This window comes from Glycine soja, chromosome 14 (assembly GCF_004193775.1).
Source record: "Glycine soja cultivar W05 chromosome 14, ASM419377v2, whole genome shotgun sequence".
Classification (NCBI taxonomy): Eukaryota; Viridiplantae; Streptophyta; class Magnoliopsida; order Fabales; family Fabaceae; genus Glycine; species Glycine soja.
Window position 1 is genome coordinate 50,824,430 of NC_041015.1, and position 15,050 is coordinate 50,839,479.

The 15,050-nt window shown below is 34.2% G+C and overlaps 1 protein-coding gene across 4 annotated transcripts; it reads left to right on the forward strand.

Annotated features, from left to right (window-relative positions):
- The first annotated feature begins 1,057 nt into the window (after positions 1 to 1,057).
- On the forward strand, positions 1,058 to 13,306 carry LOC114383670 (5'-3' exoribonuclease 3-like). 4 transcript variants are annotated; one of them, XM_028343393.1, is made up of 23 exons: positions 1,058 to 1,411; positions 1,500 to 1,602; positions 1,716 to 1,792; positions 2,358 to 2,549; positions 2,650 to 2,769; positions 2,944 to 3,006; positions 3,183 to 3,326; positions 3,442 to 3,606; positions 4,836 to 4,913; positions 4,997 to 5,083; positions 5,582 to 5,878; positions 6,051 to 6,146; positions 8,095 to 8,190; positions 8,269 to 8,339; positions 9,699 to 9,827; positions 9,920 to 9,996; positions 10,088 to 10,128; positions 10,203 to 10,277; positions 10,422 to 10,579; positions 11,626 to 11,742; positions 11,855 to 11,930; positions 12,102 to 12,184; positions 12,300 to 13,306. In XM_028343393.1, the coding sequence occupies exons 1-23, from the start codon at positions 1,208 to 1,210 to the stop codon at positions 12,988 to 12,990; spliced, it is 3,240 nt and encodes a 1,079-aa protein (XP_028199194.1). In that variant the 5' UTR covers positions 1,058 to 1,207; the 3' UTR covers positions 12,991 to 13,306. The 4 variants fall into 4 exon arrangements, with proteins under 4 accessions (XP_028199194.1, XP_028199195.1, XP_028199196.1 ...); XM_028343394.1 differs by having other exon boundaries at positions 1,094 to 1,411; positions 11,638 to 11,742; XM_028343395.1 differs by lacking the exon at positions 3,442 to 3,606 and having other exon boundaries at positions 1,094 to 1,411.
- The last annotated feature ends 1,744 nt before the right edge of the window (positions 13,307 to 15,050 follow it).

Below are 15,050 nucleotides of genomic sequence, written 5' to 3' on the forward strand. Positions count from 1 at the left end.
ATTTAAAGGAAAAGTTTTACTTTTCCCCATTTTTTTTTAAGTATTTATTGAAAATTTTAACCAAATTAAGAAATGATTCCAACTAATATTTGGCACAACTCATAACTAGTTAGCTTAAATAAATCTAAACCAAATTGGCAATTTGCAGTGATGGGGATTTAGATTTCACTAAATGTGATATTTGAATTAATCAATATTTTTTCTAAAATTAATAAGAAATGAATTTTTTAAAAGTTAAAATAAGTATACGAATATTTTCAAAAACAAATGATCCCTAAGCAATAAATAGCGTATTTAAATCTTAATTAATAAAATGTTTATTAAACGGGTATTTATTTGTAAATTTGAATATTAATTTGTTGGAATAAGTTAAGAAAATGTCTTAATAATTTCTCTATGAAATTTAATAAAAGAAATTAAAATAATTTGTAATAAACATGAATTTAACTAAATTCATTAGATATCCCTTAATTAACAACAACAGATTGAAGGAAACAAAAGAACAGACTCACGTAAACAAACTAAGATATATATGACTATCCTATGTTATCAATACACCTTCCACTGAGCTGTAATTCCAAGGGGATTGGATTCACATTCAAAAACTAATGATAAAATATTTAATCATTATATTTATAGTAATATTAATAATTTTGTTGCTGAATAAGATAATAATAATTAAATAGTATGCATTTTGAATCGATAAATTTACTGGCAAAATTAAAATTAAAGTCTTTCTAATAATAGTAATTACTACTACTATTATTTGCAATCTTTTGTTTTTGGTAAATATTATTTATAATCTTTAGCATTATTTCACTTTCACATAAAAAAATAATAATATTATTCTTAGGACACATAGACCGTAAAATATCTAGCCGCGCCGAGCCCTTAAACATAGGCTACTGCAAAAAGACGAAAAAGCACTCTTAAATATCATAAAAACTCTTTAAATCTTTCAGCGCTTAGCGAATTTCGGAAAGGGCAGTTTCGTCCCTTCGATCCAATTCGGTGCCCTAGCAATCCAACGCGCGCGCGAGTCAGTATTATAGCGCAAACACAAGTAAGGAATCGGGCGCGCGCAGTAGAAAGGAATCAGTGTTTGTGTGTTTCGCATATTCTATTCTTCTCCGTTTAGAAATTTAAGAGAGAATTGGATAAGAGAGATTTTCGTTTTCGGTTTCGGCGAATTGAATCTGAGTGAACGATGGGAGTTCCAGCGTTCTACCGATGGCTGGCGGAGAAGTATCCGATGGTGATTGTGGACGCGATCGAAGAGGAACCGGTCGTAATCGACGGCGTTCAAATCCCCGTCGATACGAGCAAGAAGAACCCTAACAACATCGAATACGATAACCTCTATCTCGACATGAACGGCATCATTCATCCTTGCTTCCACCCCGAGGATAGGGTAAATTCCTCTTTATAACTTGATTTTGTTTGTTTATTATTTTCTGAATTTCGTCAATGTGAACGGTTATGCGTTGTTTTTGTTGCAGCCGTCTCCGACGTCGTTCGATGAGGTGTTTGAGTGCATGTTCGACTACATTGACAGGCTATTCATTATGGTGCGGCCGCGGGAGCTGCTCTATATGGCTATTGGTGTGTGTGCGCGTTTGTGTGTTTGTTTCTACGTTTTGTAATTACTTGTGATTTGTAATTTACGTTGTTTTGTTATTGGCGAGGCTTATTTGTTTTTTTGGTTCAACTTGTAGACGGTGTTGCGCCGAGGGCGAAAATGAACCAGCAACGGTCTAGGCGGTTTAGGGCTGCGAAAGATGCAGCTGATGCGGTATGTGTTGTGCTAATTTTTTTCTTCTCTCCATTCATTGCGTGTTGATGGTTTTTGGATGCTTTGAAATTGAGATGCGTTATGGACTTAATTCTCACGTGTTTGTCAGTATCTAGTAGAGAAATATTATTTGTACAACAAATTTTACCCCTTTAAGAGAGAGAAGTATGAGATGTAGTGATGTAATAGAGAGATAGAGACAAAAAGTGGTTGTATGAAAGCACATCTCTATGTAGCACTTGTGGAATTTGTATGAACTTACATTCTTTGCAAATTGCCATACTAGTTGGTAATTGAAAGCTTGCAATGTGCACTAGTATGATTACTGATGATATATTGAAATAGTGAATACTGTGGTCTTGGTCTTGAGTTTTAAAATATAAGTTCTCTTGTAACTGGTAGTGTTTGTTGCTTTTGTCCGTTCCTTTGTGGTTAACGTTGTTGCCGTCTTATGATACTGGTGTGCATGTGAGCAACTTTCTTCTGTCAAGAAAATCGTGAAATATTTGAGAAGATAACTAAATATGATTTTTGCCCATGTTTGCCTTCTTTTCTCGTGTGATAGGCTGCTGAAGAAGCAAGGTTAAGGGAGGAATTTGAGAAGGAGGGAAGAAAACTTCCTTCTAAAGGAGAGTCACAGACTTTTGATTCAAATGTCATTACACCTGGAACTGAATTTATGGCTGTTTTATCAATTGCACTTCAGTACTATGTTCATCTTAGGTTGAACAATGACCCTGGTTGGCAAAATATTAAGGTAGAGAGTTCATTTTATATAAACTGTTTGGCTGTAGCAAATGTGTCCCAGTGGAGAGGAGGATCTTAATTAATGTTATGGTTTATGCTTGTCTCTGAAGGTTATTCTTTCTGATGCAAATGTTCCTGGTGAAGGGGAGCATAAGATTATGTCCTATATCCGCCTGCAGAGAAATCTTAAAGGTTATGATCCAAATACACGACATTGCCTATATGGTTTGGTATATATCTTACTTCCAACATCTTGTTACTCTTCAAAATTTAACTTTGATTTTGTTTATCAAAAAAAGAACAAAGAAAGTCCAACTTCTTATTGACTTTCACTCAGTGTCTTCTTTTCTTTATTTATCATGGATATAATTAACTTGTTCTTATTATTTGGTGTCTGATGACAGGATGCTGATCTGATTATGTTGGCATTGGCTACCCATGAAATTCATTTTTCAATTCTTAGAGAGGTTTGTGCCTAAAGAGTTGCCCTTTGTCTCTGAAATAGAGCTTATTAGAGTAGTAAAATAATTACATGATGTTGACAGTGAAGAATGATTGGTATGAATTTTATGCAATGCTTTTGGGTCCTTTCCAGCAGACTTTGTGGTGATTGAATTGTTTGGTAAATAATGGGTTATTGCAGATTGTATTTACTCCTGGACAAGACAAGTGCTTCCTCTGTGGTCAGATGGGTCATATGGCTGCAAACTGTGAAGGAAAGGCAAAAAGGAAGGCAGGAGAGTTTGATGAAAAAGGAGAGGCTATTGTGACGAAAAAGCCCTTCCAGGTCAGGATTTGTGATTTGAAATTCATAAGTGCCATAAAGTTATCTTATATTGGGTATGACAACATATTTTTGTTACTCTAGTCCTTAATTCCCACTTCCTTTTTTTCTTTTGTAGTTCCTAAATATTTGGACTCTGAGAGAATATCTGGAGTATGAGATGAGAATATCTAATCCTCCTTCCGAGATTGATTTTGAATGCATTGTGGATGATTTTATCTTCATGTGTTTTTTTGTCGGCAATGATTTTCTACCACATATGCCTACACTAGAGATTCGTGAGGTCTGGTATTCTAGATCTCTTGTTCTCTCACTCCCTTTCTTTTTTATTTTCTATATATTTGGTGTGAATCAAATTTCAGGACTGGTCTTCTATTTTCTAGGATTTAGTTGTGGATTTTGTCCTTGACTTAACCTAACTGGTCTTGGACGTATATTGGAGCTGTTTTCCCCCCCTTTTCTTATTGTTTGGATTTTGGTAGGTAATGTAAACAATTTGGGGCAAGTATGAAAATGATGGGTTTGCTCTTTTATCTAAATAATAAGGAACTAACTATCAAGAAAGCTTAAATTGTTAGATTGACCAAGGCTAAAGTGCTTTGGGTTGATTTGTTGAAGCACGAATAAAGTATCAAACCCACTCTACCTTCTCTGAAATTTAACTTAATTTAAAGCATGTGAGTGGTTATATAGGATTTTGTAGTCTAGGATTAGGAACAACTATCCCAAAAGCTGAAGCTTTTAGATGGAGGCAAAACAGACATTATAATACATGCCATGAAAAAACTTTAGGAGTAGCTTATAGACTCACATGCATTTCTGTATGTGTCTGTGTCACTGAATCCAAACTTTTAAAATATATGGTATTGGACTATGAATCAGTCTTCACTGTTTTTAAAAGTAGTAATGGCTTTGAAATAAATATCTGTTTTTTCACATATTTTTGTTGGAAGATGAATGACAGTTTAGATGGCGTTTAATTTGCAGTGACCTAGAATTTCATGAGGTTTGCTTTGTATTCAGTTTTGGCCAAGTTTGGAATTTGGGTTTTGGGTTTAACTTGGACATGTAATAATGAGGCAAGCCATATGGTGTTATCATATCAAATTATCAATATGACCTTTCCAATGGGTTTACTGGAACAGTCATAGAGAATGAAATCTGTGATTCAAACCTCAGTTGTTCTATATGAGTTAATGATTAAGACCAAATATATGGTGATTTTTTTTTTTTAAATTTGCATGGCATAATTCATCGTATAATTTTTAAGTGCAGAAAAATGGGTCAGAATTTTATTTCTCTAAATTTCAAGAATTGTCTCAATGTTAAGGCAGAAAGAAGTCCTAAACTTTGCAGTCCTATTTAATTCTTAATTTTTTATGTTTGGCTGTAATTATGGTGTTGTCTGTTATGATATTGGCCGTGTATTATCTGACCTGATGCGTGATATTTATATGCTGCTTTAGGTTATGTAACTGTCTATTTTTTGGGAATTTCGTTTTTTCTACATAGGGTGCAATTAACTTGCTGATAGCAGTATACAAGAAGGAATTTAGGGAATTTGGTGGTTATTTAACCAATGGAAGCACGGTACGTGATGGTAATGGGTGATTTGTGTGATATGCTGTGCCACTTTTCATCTAAATAATGTTTGTGTACAACTTTTCTTTCAGATAAACTTGAGCAGGGTGGAGCACTTCATTCAGGCTGTTGGATCTTATGAAGATAAAATATTCCAGAAAAGAGCTCGATTGCATCAGGTCTGATTACTCATTTTAGCCTGTGTTAGCTTTTGTTTATGGCCAAGCTGTAAATATTATTCTTTCCTAATCTTAAGAGAATTAAGAAAAGAACCCTGAGGCTTTGTTATGCAAGCATCTGAAGTTGTCAAGTTTTTCTGGCTGAATGATGATGTTTAAATTATTCTGATTTTTTCATGCACGTTGAATTGCAAGACTCTATGGCTTGCTTTCAATGTTTTCTCTTATCATCATGTCTAGTTGCATCTCTTTACCCTTTAAGGACAAGATAGAGAGAGATCATCCATTTGTGCCTATAGGCAAAGTGTGTATGTCACACTAAGTTTGACTGTTTAATTTTTGTCACAATTTGGAGCCATGTAGTATATACAAAGGGAACATTTTTGAAAGAGTGAGAGATAATAAAAATTTATACTCCTATGTAGTTTTTCTTCATGGATATAGATGCTTGACTTTCTGAAGGTGATTCTTCTTTTGTATTTATTGTTCTGCCTTCAGCGACAAACAGAAAGAATAAAGCGTGAAAAGGCACAGGCAAGAAGGGGAGATGATGCTGAGCCTCAATTTCAACCAGAGTCTTTAGTCGCAGTTTCACGATTCCATGGTTCTCGTCTTGCTTCAGCTCCAACTCCTCCACCATTTCAACCTTCTGGGCATTATAATTCTCAAGCGTCTGCATCAGTTAGAAAAGACAATAAAGAAGCATTTGAGAGGCCTCTTAAAGTTTCTAGGGTTTCTTCTGGAGCAACTGTTGCCGCTGCTATTGTTGAAGCTGAGAATAATCTTGAAATAGATGTATGTTTTCCTGCTTCAGGAGAGGCATTCCTTAGAACTAATATATGGGTTAACCTATTACTGGGTATGAGCCTGGCAAGAAATTTGTCATGTTCTAAAATCATCATTATTCTAACTTCTAAGGTTATTTCCTTTGTGTCTTGTCTGAGTTTAGTTTTCTTTTACGTTTCAGGCTCAAGATAATAAAGACGAATTGAAAACAAAATTAAAGGAGATACTTCGAGAGAAATCTGATGTATTTAACTCAAAAAATGCTGAAGAGGATAAGGTAAAACATAAGAGTTTTTACAATTTTTTGTTTTGTTTAGTATTTTAGTTTTCCTATGCATTTATGCTTGTGGTTTTATTTGTATTTAGTACTCCCTACGTCCCTAATTATAAGACCCTTTTCAAAAAATTTGTTTGTCCCTTTTCATAAGACCCTTTTCTAATTTCTAGATGCATTAATTATTTTTTTCCCTTACAAATCCTTACTTAATTATTCTCTCTTCAAACATTAATGTGAAGCAATTAAGTGAGTAGAGAGATAAGAAAAGGGTAATTTCGGAATGATAGTACTATTAATTGATAGATTTAATGTGATTAACTAAATTTACTACTTTTCTTAAGGGGCATAAATTAGTTGAAAGGGTCTTTTAATTAGGGACGGAGGGTGTAAGTAATAAGTAATAAATAATGTGTAAATTATCCTGCCTGTGGATATTATATTAAATCCGAGGGTGGGTTTGGTAGAGTGGAAGAAGAGGAAAGAAAAGAAATAGAGAAGAAATATTTGAATTAAAGTAGAGTAGCAGAGGTGTGGGACCCACACTAATTTTTAAAAATTTCTCTTCCTTTCCATACTATTTCTTCTCTACCAAACCCACCCTTAGCGATTTAATTATATTGTATTACTAATTTTCTCATACCCACCTAGAGGTATTGCACATCATGGTAGTTAGAATTGGATGAATTTGTATCCTGATTAAATTATATTTGCTTTTATTAAAACATTTGCTTTGGGCAATTAGTTTTTTCCTCATTATTTTGAAGTTTACATCTCACTTTATTAGCTGTGTAGTGAGCTATTTTACTTTAAAATACCAATACTTTAATATTTTTACTCTTTTTGCTGTTAAAATATTTGTTATGGCGTTTTTAATTATTGATCATGAATTGAATGTTACGGTTCAATCCATGATTAGGTAAATAAATTTTTGATTCATGATATGAATTCCGATTTGACAACCTTTGTGAGGTTGTGGGGATAAGTCTCTTCTGTTTGTAATTGTTATTAATTGTCCCATCCAAGAAACTATAAAAGAAAATTATGTTGAGGAAATTTTGGGAGTTTGCTGGGATCTCAGAATGTTAATTATGCTGATGTTGACATGTTAACTTTCCTATAAAAGAAAAAAATGAAAGGAAATATTAAGATGATTAAATTGATGAAACAAACTGAAATCGATTAATTTTGTTTCCATTATTATACAATATAGACTTGTCCCTGTATTTTTGGGCTGTATTCATGTTTTTCCCTACTTTTAACATTTTTCCAATTGAGTCCTTGATGAACCTTCAATGTACGAAAAAATATAAAATAAAACTCAAGAAAATTTAACTTAGCCTTGCAACTTAACAATTGTCAAGCTATAGATCTGGAGTTATTCTTACTTCCGAAGAATGCCTTTTGAATTTGAAGCGCATGCTTTGGATGGATTGCCCATTTGTTGTTGTTCACCTGATAGTATTGATTTATTTAGAATGATTTTTACTTATGTATGCTGGGGACCTGGAACAAGTCCAAATTATGAAATCAGCCTCTTGGCAACATAGTAGTGCTACCATTACCATAAACCTGTGCTAAATAGGAGCTTATAGCACAAAACTGTCCCTTTTTTTTTTGGGGGGGGGGGGGGGGGTGTTGTGGATGATAACTGCCAGCTTTTGATAGATATTTGTGTTTGGGTGTTTTAATGCAAATGCTTACTGCATCTTAATTCTTAGTTATGCTACAAGGACTGGGATGACCACATTTTGGAACTCAATTATGTGCAAACAAACCTAAATACTTTTTGGATCTAGGCTATAGATTAGTATATTGAGAAGTATGACATGCTTCCGTATGTAAACTTGCAATTGTGGTTTTTATACTGCATTTTTATTTGTTGAAAGTTGTTTCTCTTTTTCTTTTTAAGTTATTCAGTTAATTTAGCTTATATTTGTTGTTTCAACAGATTAAGTTGGGAGAACCTGGCTGGAAAGAGAGGTATTATGAGGAAAAATTTTCTGCCAAAACTCCTGAGGAACTTGAAGCTATACGTAAAGATGTTGTAAGTTAACAAATTGAAGTGTTACTAATTTTGATTCATATGGAGATTTGGGTGTTCTTATTGCAATTTATTGTTTAGGTCTTGAAATACACTGAAGGCCTATGTTGGGTGATGCACTATTATTATGAAGGCGTTTGTTCTTGGAATTGGTGAGTTGCTTTTCTAGCTTTTTCTGGAGAATTGTATGAGCCTGAAATTATGTTGGCTTTCATTTACCTTTAATATGGCACTTGTGGTATTTTTCTCTTTTCTCGCCTTGGATGATTAAATTTGGGATGACGTAATTTAAGGTGTTGAATACTTGGTTTTAAGACTAGTTTGGTTGAAACTGAAATTGTGTGATGCATGCTCGTGACTTTGTTCCTTGCCTGTTCTTTCATTGTTCTGCTGCAGATTCTTTACCAAACTCCTTATTTTATATTTTCGGTGAGTTTGGTTATCAGTGTTTGAGGTCCTCTCAGACTAATTCTTGATATTATAACAGCAACTGGTTCAGATGAAGTATAGAAATTATCTTTATTGGAAATTCTTCCCTCTGACCCAGCGCCAGGGTGGTGGCATAGTAGAGGAAACAGGAAAAAATAACAGTACAATTTTACTGGTATTGAGAGACCAGTGCTCCCCTCAACAATGCCCTCCTACAATTTTGATGCCTTCTCTCCTTCCCTTTTCTGTCTATTTAATATTCTTTTTACCATATTTTGTAAGTAACTAGTGTTGGTCTGTTAACATGTTATGATCTATTCTAATGCGCCTCTATTCCTCCTAAGTCCTCACATAAATCACCTTAATAAGGGGTCATGGTATATCAGATTAACTTGTTTTAGTAGAAATGAAGAGGCTAAAATTTTATTGTAATGCGTGATCTATGAATAAGGTTAGAATTTTTTAAAGTACTTTGAAGTAAGTGTTTGGTTGGGATTAATATGTGGAAATAAGCACTTTGTTTATTTAATCTCTGTTATCTACCTGGTTCTAAATGTGACTTCTCTTGATTTGTTAGAAGGTTCAGGTCCATAAGGTATTGGCTGATTTACAATTTAGCATCTTAGTTTTTTCTAAAATGTCAAGCACACATTAGAGATATCGATGCCTGATTTTAATTGGAAAACTGTAACTCCTACCCTATGATTGCGAACTACTTCAATTGGACAACGTCCTTTGTTTGAATATGTTGGAACAAATGCTGTTTTGGGCCTTTAATACTTTCATCTCATCACCATCTTAACCACAGCACAAACATATTGGACTAATGTTTGCTGTGTGACACTGGTAAGGCTACATATTCCTATCCTTCCTAGACCCACTAGGTTTTGGGGGGGAGGTAGGGGGACCTTGTGCACTGTGTTGCTTTTTTAGAGTTAAAACTCAGGAAATCACAGCTAGGACAATAATAAGAAAAAATATATATACTTCTATTGCCTGTGAATTTCATGTTTTCTTGATCCAGAGTGCTTCTACAGGAATTGCATGTCTTATTTTATGAATTTTATTTTGTTATAAAACAGGTTTTATCCTTATCACTATGCCCCTTTTGCGTCTGATCTCAAAGGCCTTGGTGAACTTGATATTAGCTTTAAGCTGGGTACCCCATTCAAACCATTTGACCAGCTTCTAGGGGTCTTTCCTGCTGCAAGGTTTGCTTGCTACACAACTTACTATTTTTGTAAAGAATTGTAGCTTTCTAAACTTCAGTTAGTGTAACATTGGAACTATCATATGTCTGCAGCTCTCATGCACTTCCTGAGCCATATAGGAGACTTATGACAGATCCAAACTCACCAATCATTGATTTTTATCCAATTGGTATGTATTTATTGAAGTGGGCTATTAATTTGTTTTAGAAGTTCCACTGTATTATGATTTATGAGTATTGCTCCCTGTTGTTGTGTCTCAGACTTTGAAGTGGACATGAATGGCAAACGCTTTGCTTGGCAGGTTCAATCCTAATTTACCTTTGCCTTTTCTAGAGATGGCTGCATCATAGCTCAATATCATCTTCCTCTTTGCAGGGTATTGCTAAGTTGCCATTTATTGATGAAGTGCGTCTTCTTGCAGAAGTTCAAAAGATTGAAAACTTGTTAACAGTATGTCTCTGTCGTACTTTGAATTCAAATGCACATTTGGTTGAATTCACTTTTCTCAACTCCCCTCCCCCCTCTCCAAATAAAAATTGTTCACTTATTGTAGCTTATATTTTGTTCATATCCTATTTCTATTAAAAATAAAAGCCAGACGAAAAGCGACGGAATGCTATAATGTTCGACTTGATCTTTGTGAATTCTTGTCATCCTCTCTCTGCATGCATAAGTACACTTGACAACAAGTGTAAAAACATGCCAAATAGTGAACGGGCTGTGGTCAAGGAAAAAATCAACCCCAAAGAAAGGTCAGTGCATAATGCTTTGCAATTTTCTAAGAAAACATTTTGGATGATAAGGTTTTAATCAAATTTCGTTCTGATCATAGTATTGGATTTGTTGCATCTGATGGAGCATTATATATGGTCATGAGTCACAATTTGTCTCAGTATTATGATGTGGCAAGCCATAATATGATCTTTGAACTTGTATGGAGTATACATATTGAATTTAAAATTTTGAGGCCTGTGTTTTTCGTCTTTTGATTGATAATGAAACAGGATTTTGAAAAATGAGTCAATTAATACAGAATTGCTAGGTATCTATTACTTTTAAATTTAAAGTTAAGCTTGGTCATAGTGCATGTGAATCCTAGGAACACACTCTTTTAAACACCCTTTCTCTAATTGGTTAAAATCTATTGAAAACTACAAAGTTGGGAGAAAATCATTAAATATGATGTAGGACCCACAAAATTGTCAGTTTCAATAAATTTCAACTTATGAGAGTGTGTTAAAAAAAGTGTTGCAAAGTGTGTTCCCAATATTTCTCTGCATGGATTACTGTCACTTTGAAACAAAATAATGTGCAGCATGGCTGATCAAAATGTGGTTTTAGGTAGTGGAGCATTTTGTCTCCAGTAAGCTAAATGCTGCTGATATTCCAATTTAGTTCGTTGTTAATTTTTAAGTCCATGTATTGGTTTAGTCACTTGGTTGATAATTTTGAAGTAGCCATAGGCCCATAAGCTGATGCTTTAAGCGATACATGTCATTTGTATATTCCAATTGCCACATTAATACAAGAACATATACATATTACTATATTATGATAACATGAGGGGGCCTTGTAAGTTTTTGGGAAGGACAGTGATTTTAGAGTAGCAAAGAAGCAATTGTTTGAAAAGTTGATAATGACTTTTTTCTCCAAAAGACGCACAATAGCTGCTGCTGCTGCAATAGAACTTCACTATAGTTTTCAGATGCATGAAATTGTCAAGTTTGTTTACTTTATGTACTTAAATTCAAAATGACATTTTTAAGATCTTGCTGGACTATTTTCTGATGTTATTTAGGGATACATGCAGTGGTGGAATGAATGGTTACATATCCTTATGTGGTGGAGAACCTTGCCCTCCTATTTTTAGGTCTCCTATTGCAAGCATGGAAGATATCATGGACAATCATGTTATGTAAGTCTGTTGATGCTGTGTGTATAATTTAATAAGAACATGATTTATGGTCATATGGATCTGAAAGTTGCTGTGATTTATCGTATTTCCTTTTTCATACCTTGTTGCTCAGATGTGCAATATATAGACTCCCAGATGCACATAAACATATTACCCGACCACCACAAGGAGTTAAATTTCCAAAAAAGGTATTAAATTTAGTAGCTGCTCCTTATTTATACCCTCCAACTTCCAAGTCCCTTTCCCAGTCTAGTGTTCAATTTCAAATGTTTGCTGCAGACACTGGTCTTTCTAAAGTAGTATGCTTCCTTCAGTTTCGTCTACTGGTGGAAAAATAAAATTATGTGCTTTTTGTACAGATTGTTGAAATTGGGGATCTAAAACCTGAACCTGTTTTGTGGCATGAAGATTCAGGCAGGAGACACCATTCTGAAAATGGGAGGTAAGGCTTTCTTTTAGTTATATTGAGTTAAATTTATGATTTACTGTTGTTTTGCATGCAGCATCTGGTCGTCTAGTTACCTAAAACTGACAGGGGCTCCCTTTTTCTATATCAGGAAAAACCCTCCAGGATCTATTTCTGGTCGGGAGCTTGGGGATGCAGCACACAGACTCATTGTCAATTCCTTACAGGCAAAGGTTGATACTAATGGATACCGCGATCCGCATAATGGACCTCCTATATCTTATCCTGCACCCATGGGTCATTATCGACAACCAGTGCCTTCATATGGTTATGAATCCAGCCCAGGATATGTTGCAATGCCGCCACCTATTTCAGCTCCCTCACTCCAAGGCAGACCACAGTTTGCACCTTACAATGCTGCCCCTACTGCTCCGCAGTATGGTTGCAATCAACCATACCCGCCACCACCAGTGGTGTACAATCATCCTCGTCAGCAATCAAATTCTTACGAAAGAAATGACTATCAGCATGCCAGATCAAATCATTATGAAAGAAATCACCATCAAGGTAGTGGGGGTAGTTCAAGGCATGGATATCAATCATCAGGAAATAATCACAATGCCAGGTTTAATAATTCACATGGTTCATATGGTAGTCACCATCATGAAGTTAGTCACCACAACCAAAACTTCCAACCTTCTAGAGCTCATCAGAATTGGACTCCACCAAACAACCCGAGTGGGCACAGGGATTATGGTCATCATTCATCCAATCAATATTCTTTATTAGATAGAAGAGGAAACAGGAATCCAATGCCCCCACCTGGTTACAGTCGCAAATAAATTCATTTCGTTCAGGGAATATTCTTCCCTACGAATTAAAAATTGTTGTACCATATCTTTTTCTCTCTCAATTAGTTGAGGTTTGAGAGTTGTACTTGTATTTCACCTATTAAGTCTAGTTGAGACAATACTTGACCAATTTTCCATTGAATAGATCAGTGTCAAATTATAACCCCCCTTAGAACTCAGGTTTGATAACATTTTTATACTTGATAGGCTATTCAATTGATTGTGTATTTTGTCCCGAGGCTGGATTGTAATTCACAAAAACTTATACTTTTATTTTCAGTCTATGGCCCTTGGTTCTTATTTTCTATTGATGTGTTGAGCACGGGTAATAATGTATTTTCTATTTGCACATTTGTTTACTTTTTTAACTAACTTAAAATATCAGTAGTAATTCAGGTTATAAATTAGTAATTTAATAGGGAAGTTATAAATTTTGGATAAGCATAACTTTTCCCTTGTTAGCCCCACTTTCTAGTTGTTTTAGTATTATTACTTAATTAAGTTTAGTCCCTAAAATTTTGGGATAATTCAATTTTGGTCCCCAAACTGAAAAGGAAATTCGTTTTTCAAATTTTATTAAATACGTTTTTACTTCCTGCACTCAGATGACACTAATGGAAGTGATCAAAGTGGTGACGTGTTGGCATTTGATAGTCTCCACTTCCAAATGTCAGTCATCACTTTCGTCAATGTTCTTTGGCTCTGGAGATTAAAAAGTTATTTTTTGAAATTTGAGAAATTATTTTTTTCAATTTGGAGAACAAAAAACAGATTTGCTTCAAATTTCAATGAATAAAAACATAAGTCTATTATTATTATTATTTTAAAGAGCAAAATGTCTGAATCATAAATCCACAACACTTTGCACTCTCACACTCTTAGGTCTCCACCCCCAAATCGTAACCCTAAAACAAAAATCATTTTTGGTAACTCATTTTTATTATACTGGATTGCTAGTTGTCTACAGACCCCTATCATCACCAATTCAATGTCCAGGAACAACACTTCACGTATTCGCGTTTGGTTGACAGGCTTACACCTTAATAAAACATCAAACACTAACTGTGTTAATAGAAAACTAACGAAAAGATCATTTTGTGTCCATTTAGATAAAAGAACAAAACGAAGATTTTGAAATATAAAACACCAAAACTAAAAAAAATACATAAAATGTAATGGATCAAGATGATATTTTAATCAATATTTTTTTACAAGATATTTTAACCAATCTAACACTTAATTCTTCTACACTCGGAACACCTATCAACATTGTTCTTTAACAAAACTTATTGTCCTAATTAGCCAAACCATTATTTACTAAAGCTATAATACTCTTAATATGATGTAATGATGTCTTCCCTTTACGAAAAAGCACGAGGATATCATACATGTTTCCCCAAAAAAAGCATCCGATCATGGATTCCAAATATCTGCGAGCAGTGGTTTTCAATGATGATTGCCTATTATTTTTAAAGGATCACTATCAGATCACTTCAAACTATGCTAATTCAATACCATAAAATTTTTGGTTGCTAAATCTCCTATCTATTTATATAATTTAACTAATCTAAAATAGGAAGAGAAGAATCCACAGCCAATGATACCATTTAAAGATAATGGAAGCCACATTCGACATGCATCTTATTGGCCAACGCCATGGCCTGGCCATTACGCCTTTCACAATCGGCTTTTAATATTTATTTAGTGTTAAGAATAGTTTTTTTTTTCCCCACCTGATTAAAATATGAGATCGTTTTTTATTCAAATTCAATCAATCTGATAAAAATTAAGAAAATCATCAATTTTTAAAAAAACTTTTTGTTTATTTTTTATTGTTGGAATTTCAATCGATCATGTCACAATTATTATCATTCTTTACTACCACTACATTTTAAATTTATGATTTCTTATAGCCTACTCAAACCATTCACTAATCAATCTATATTAAATCACTAATAGTATATAGTTTTATGAAATTTATTTTTGCAACATGATTCTTGGCTCTTCCAAACATGTCACCACGATACCATGGCTGTTCTCTACTTTCTTAC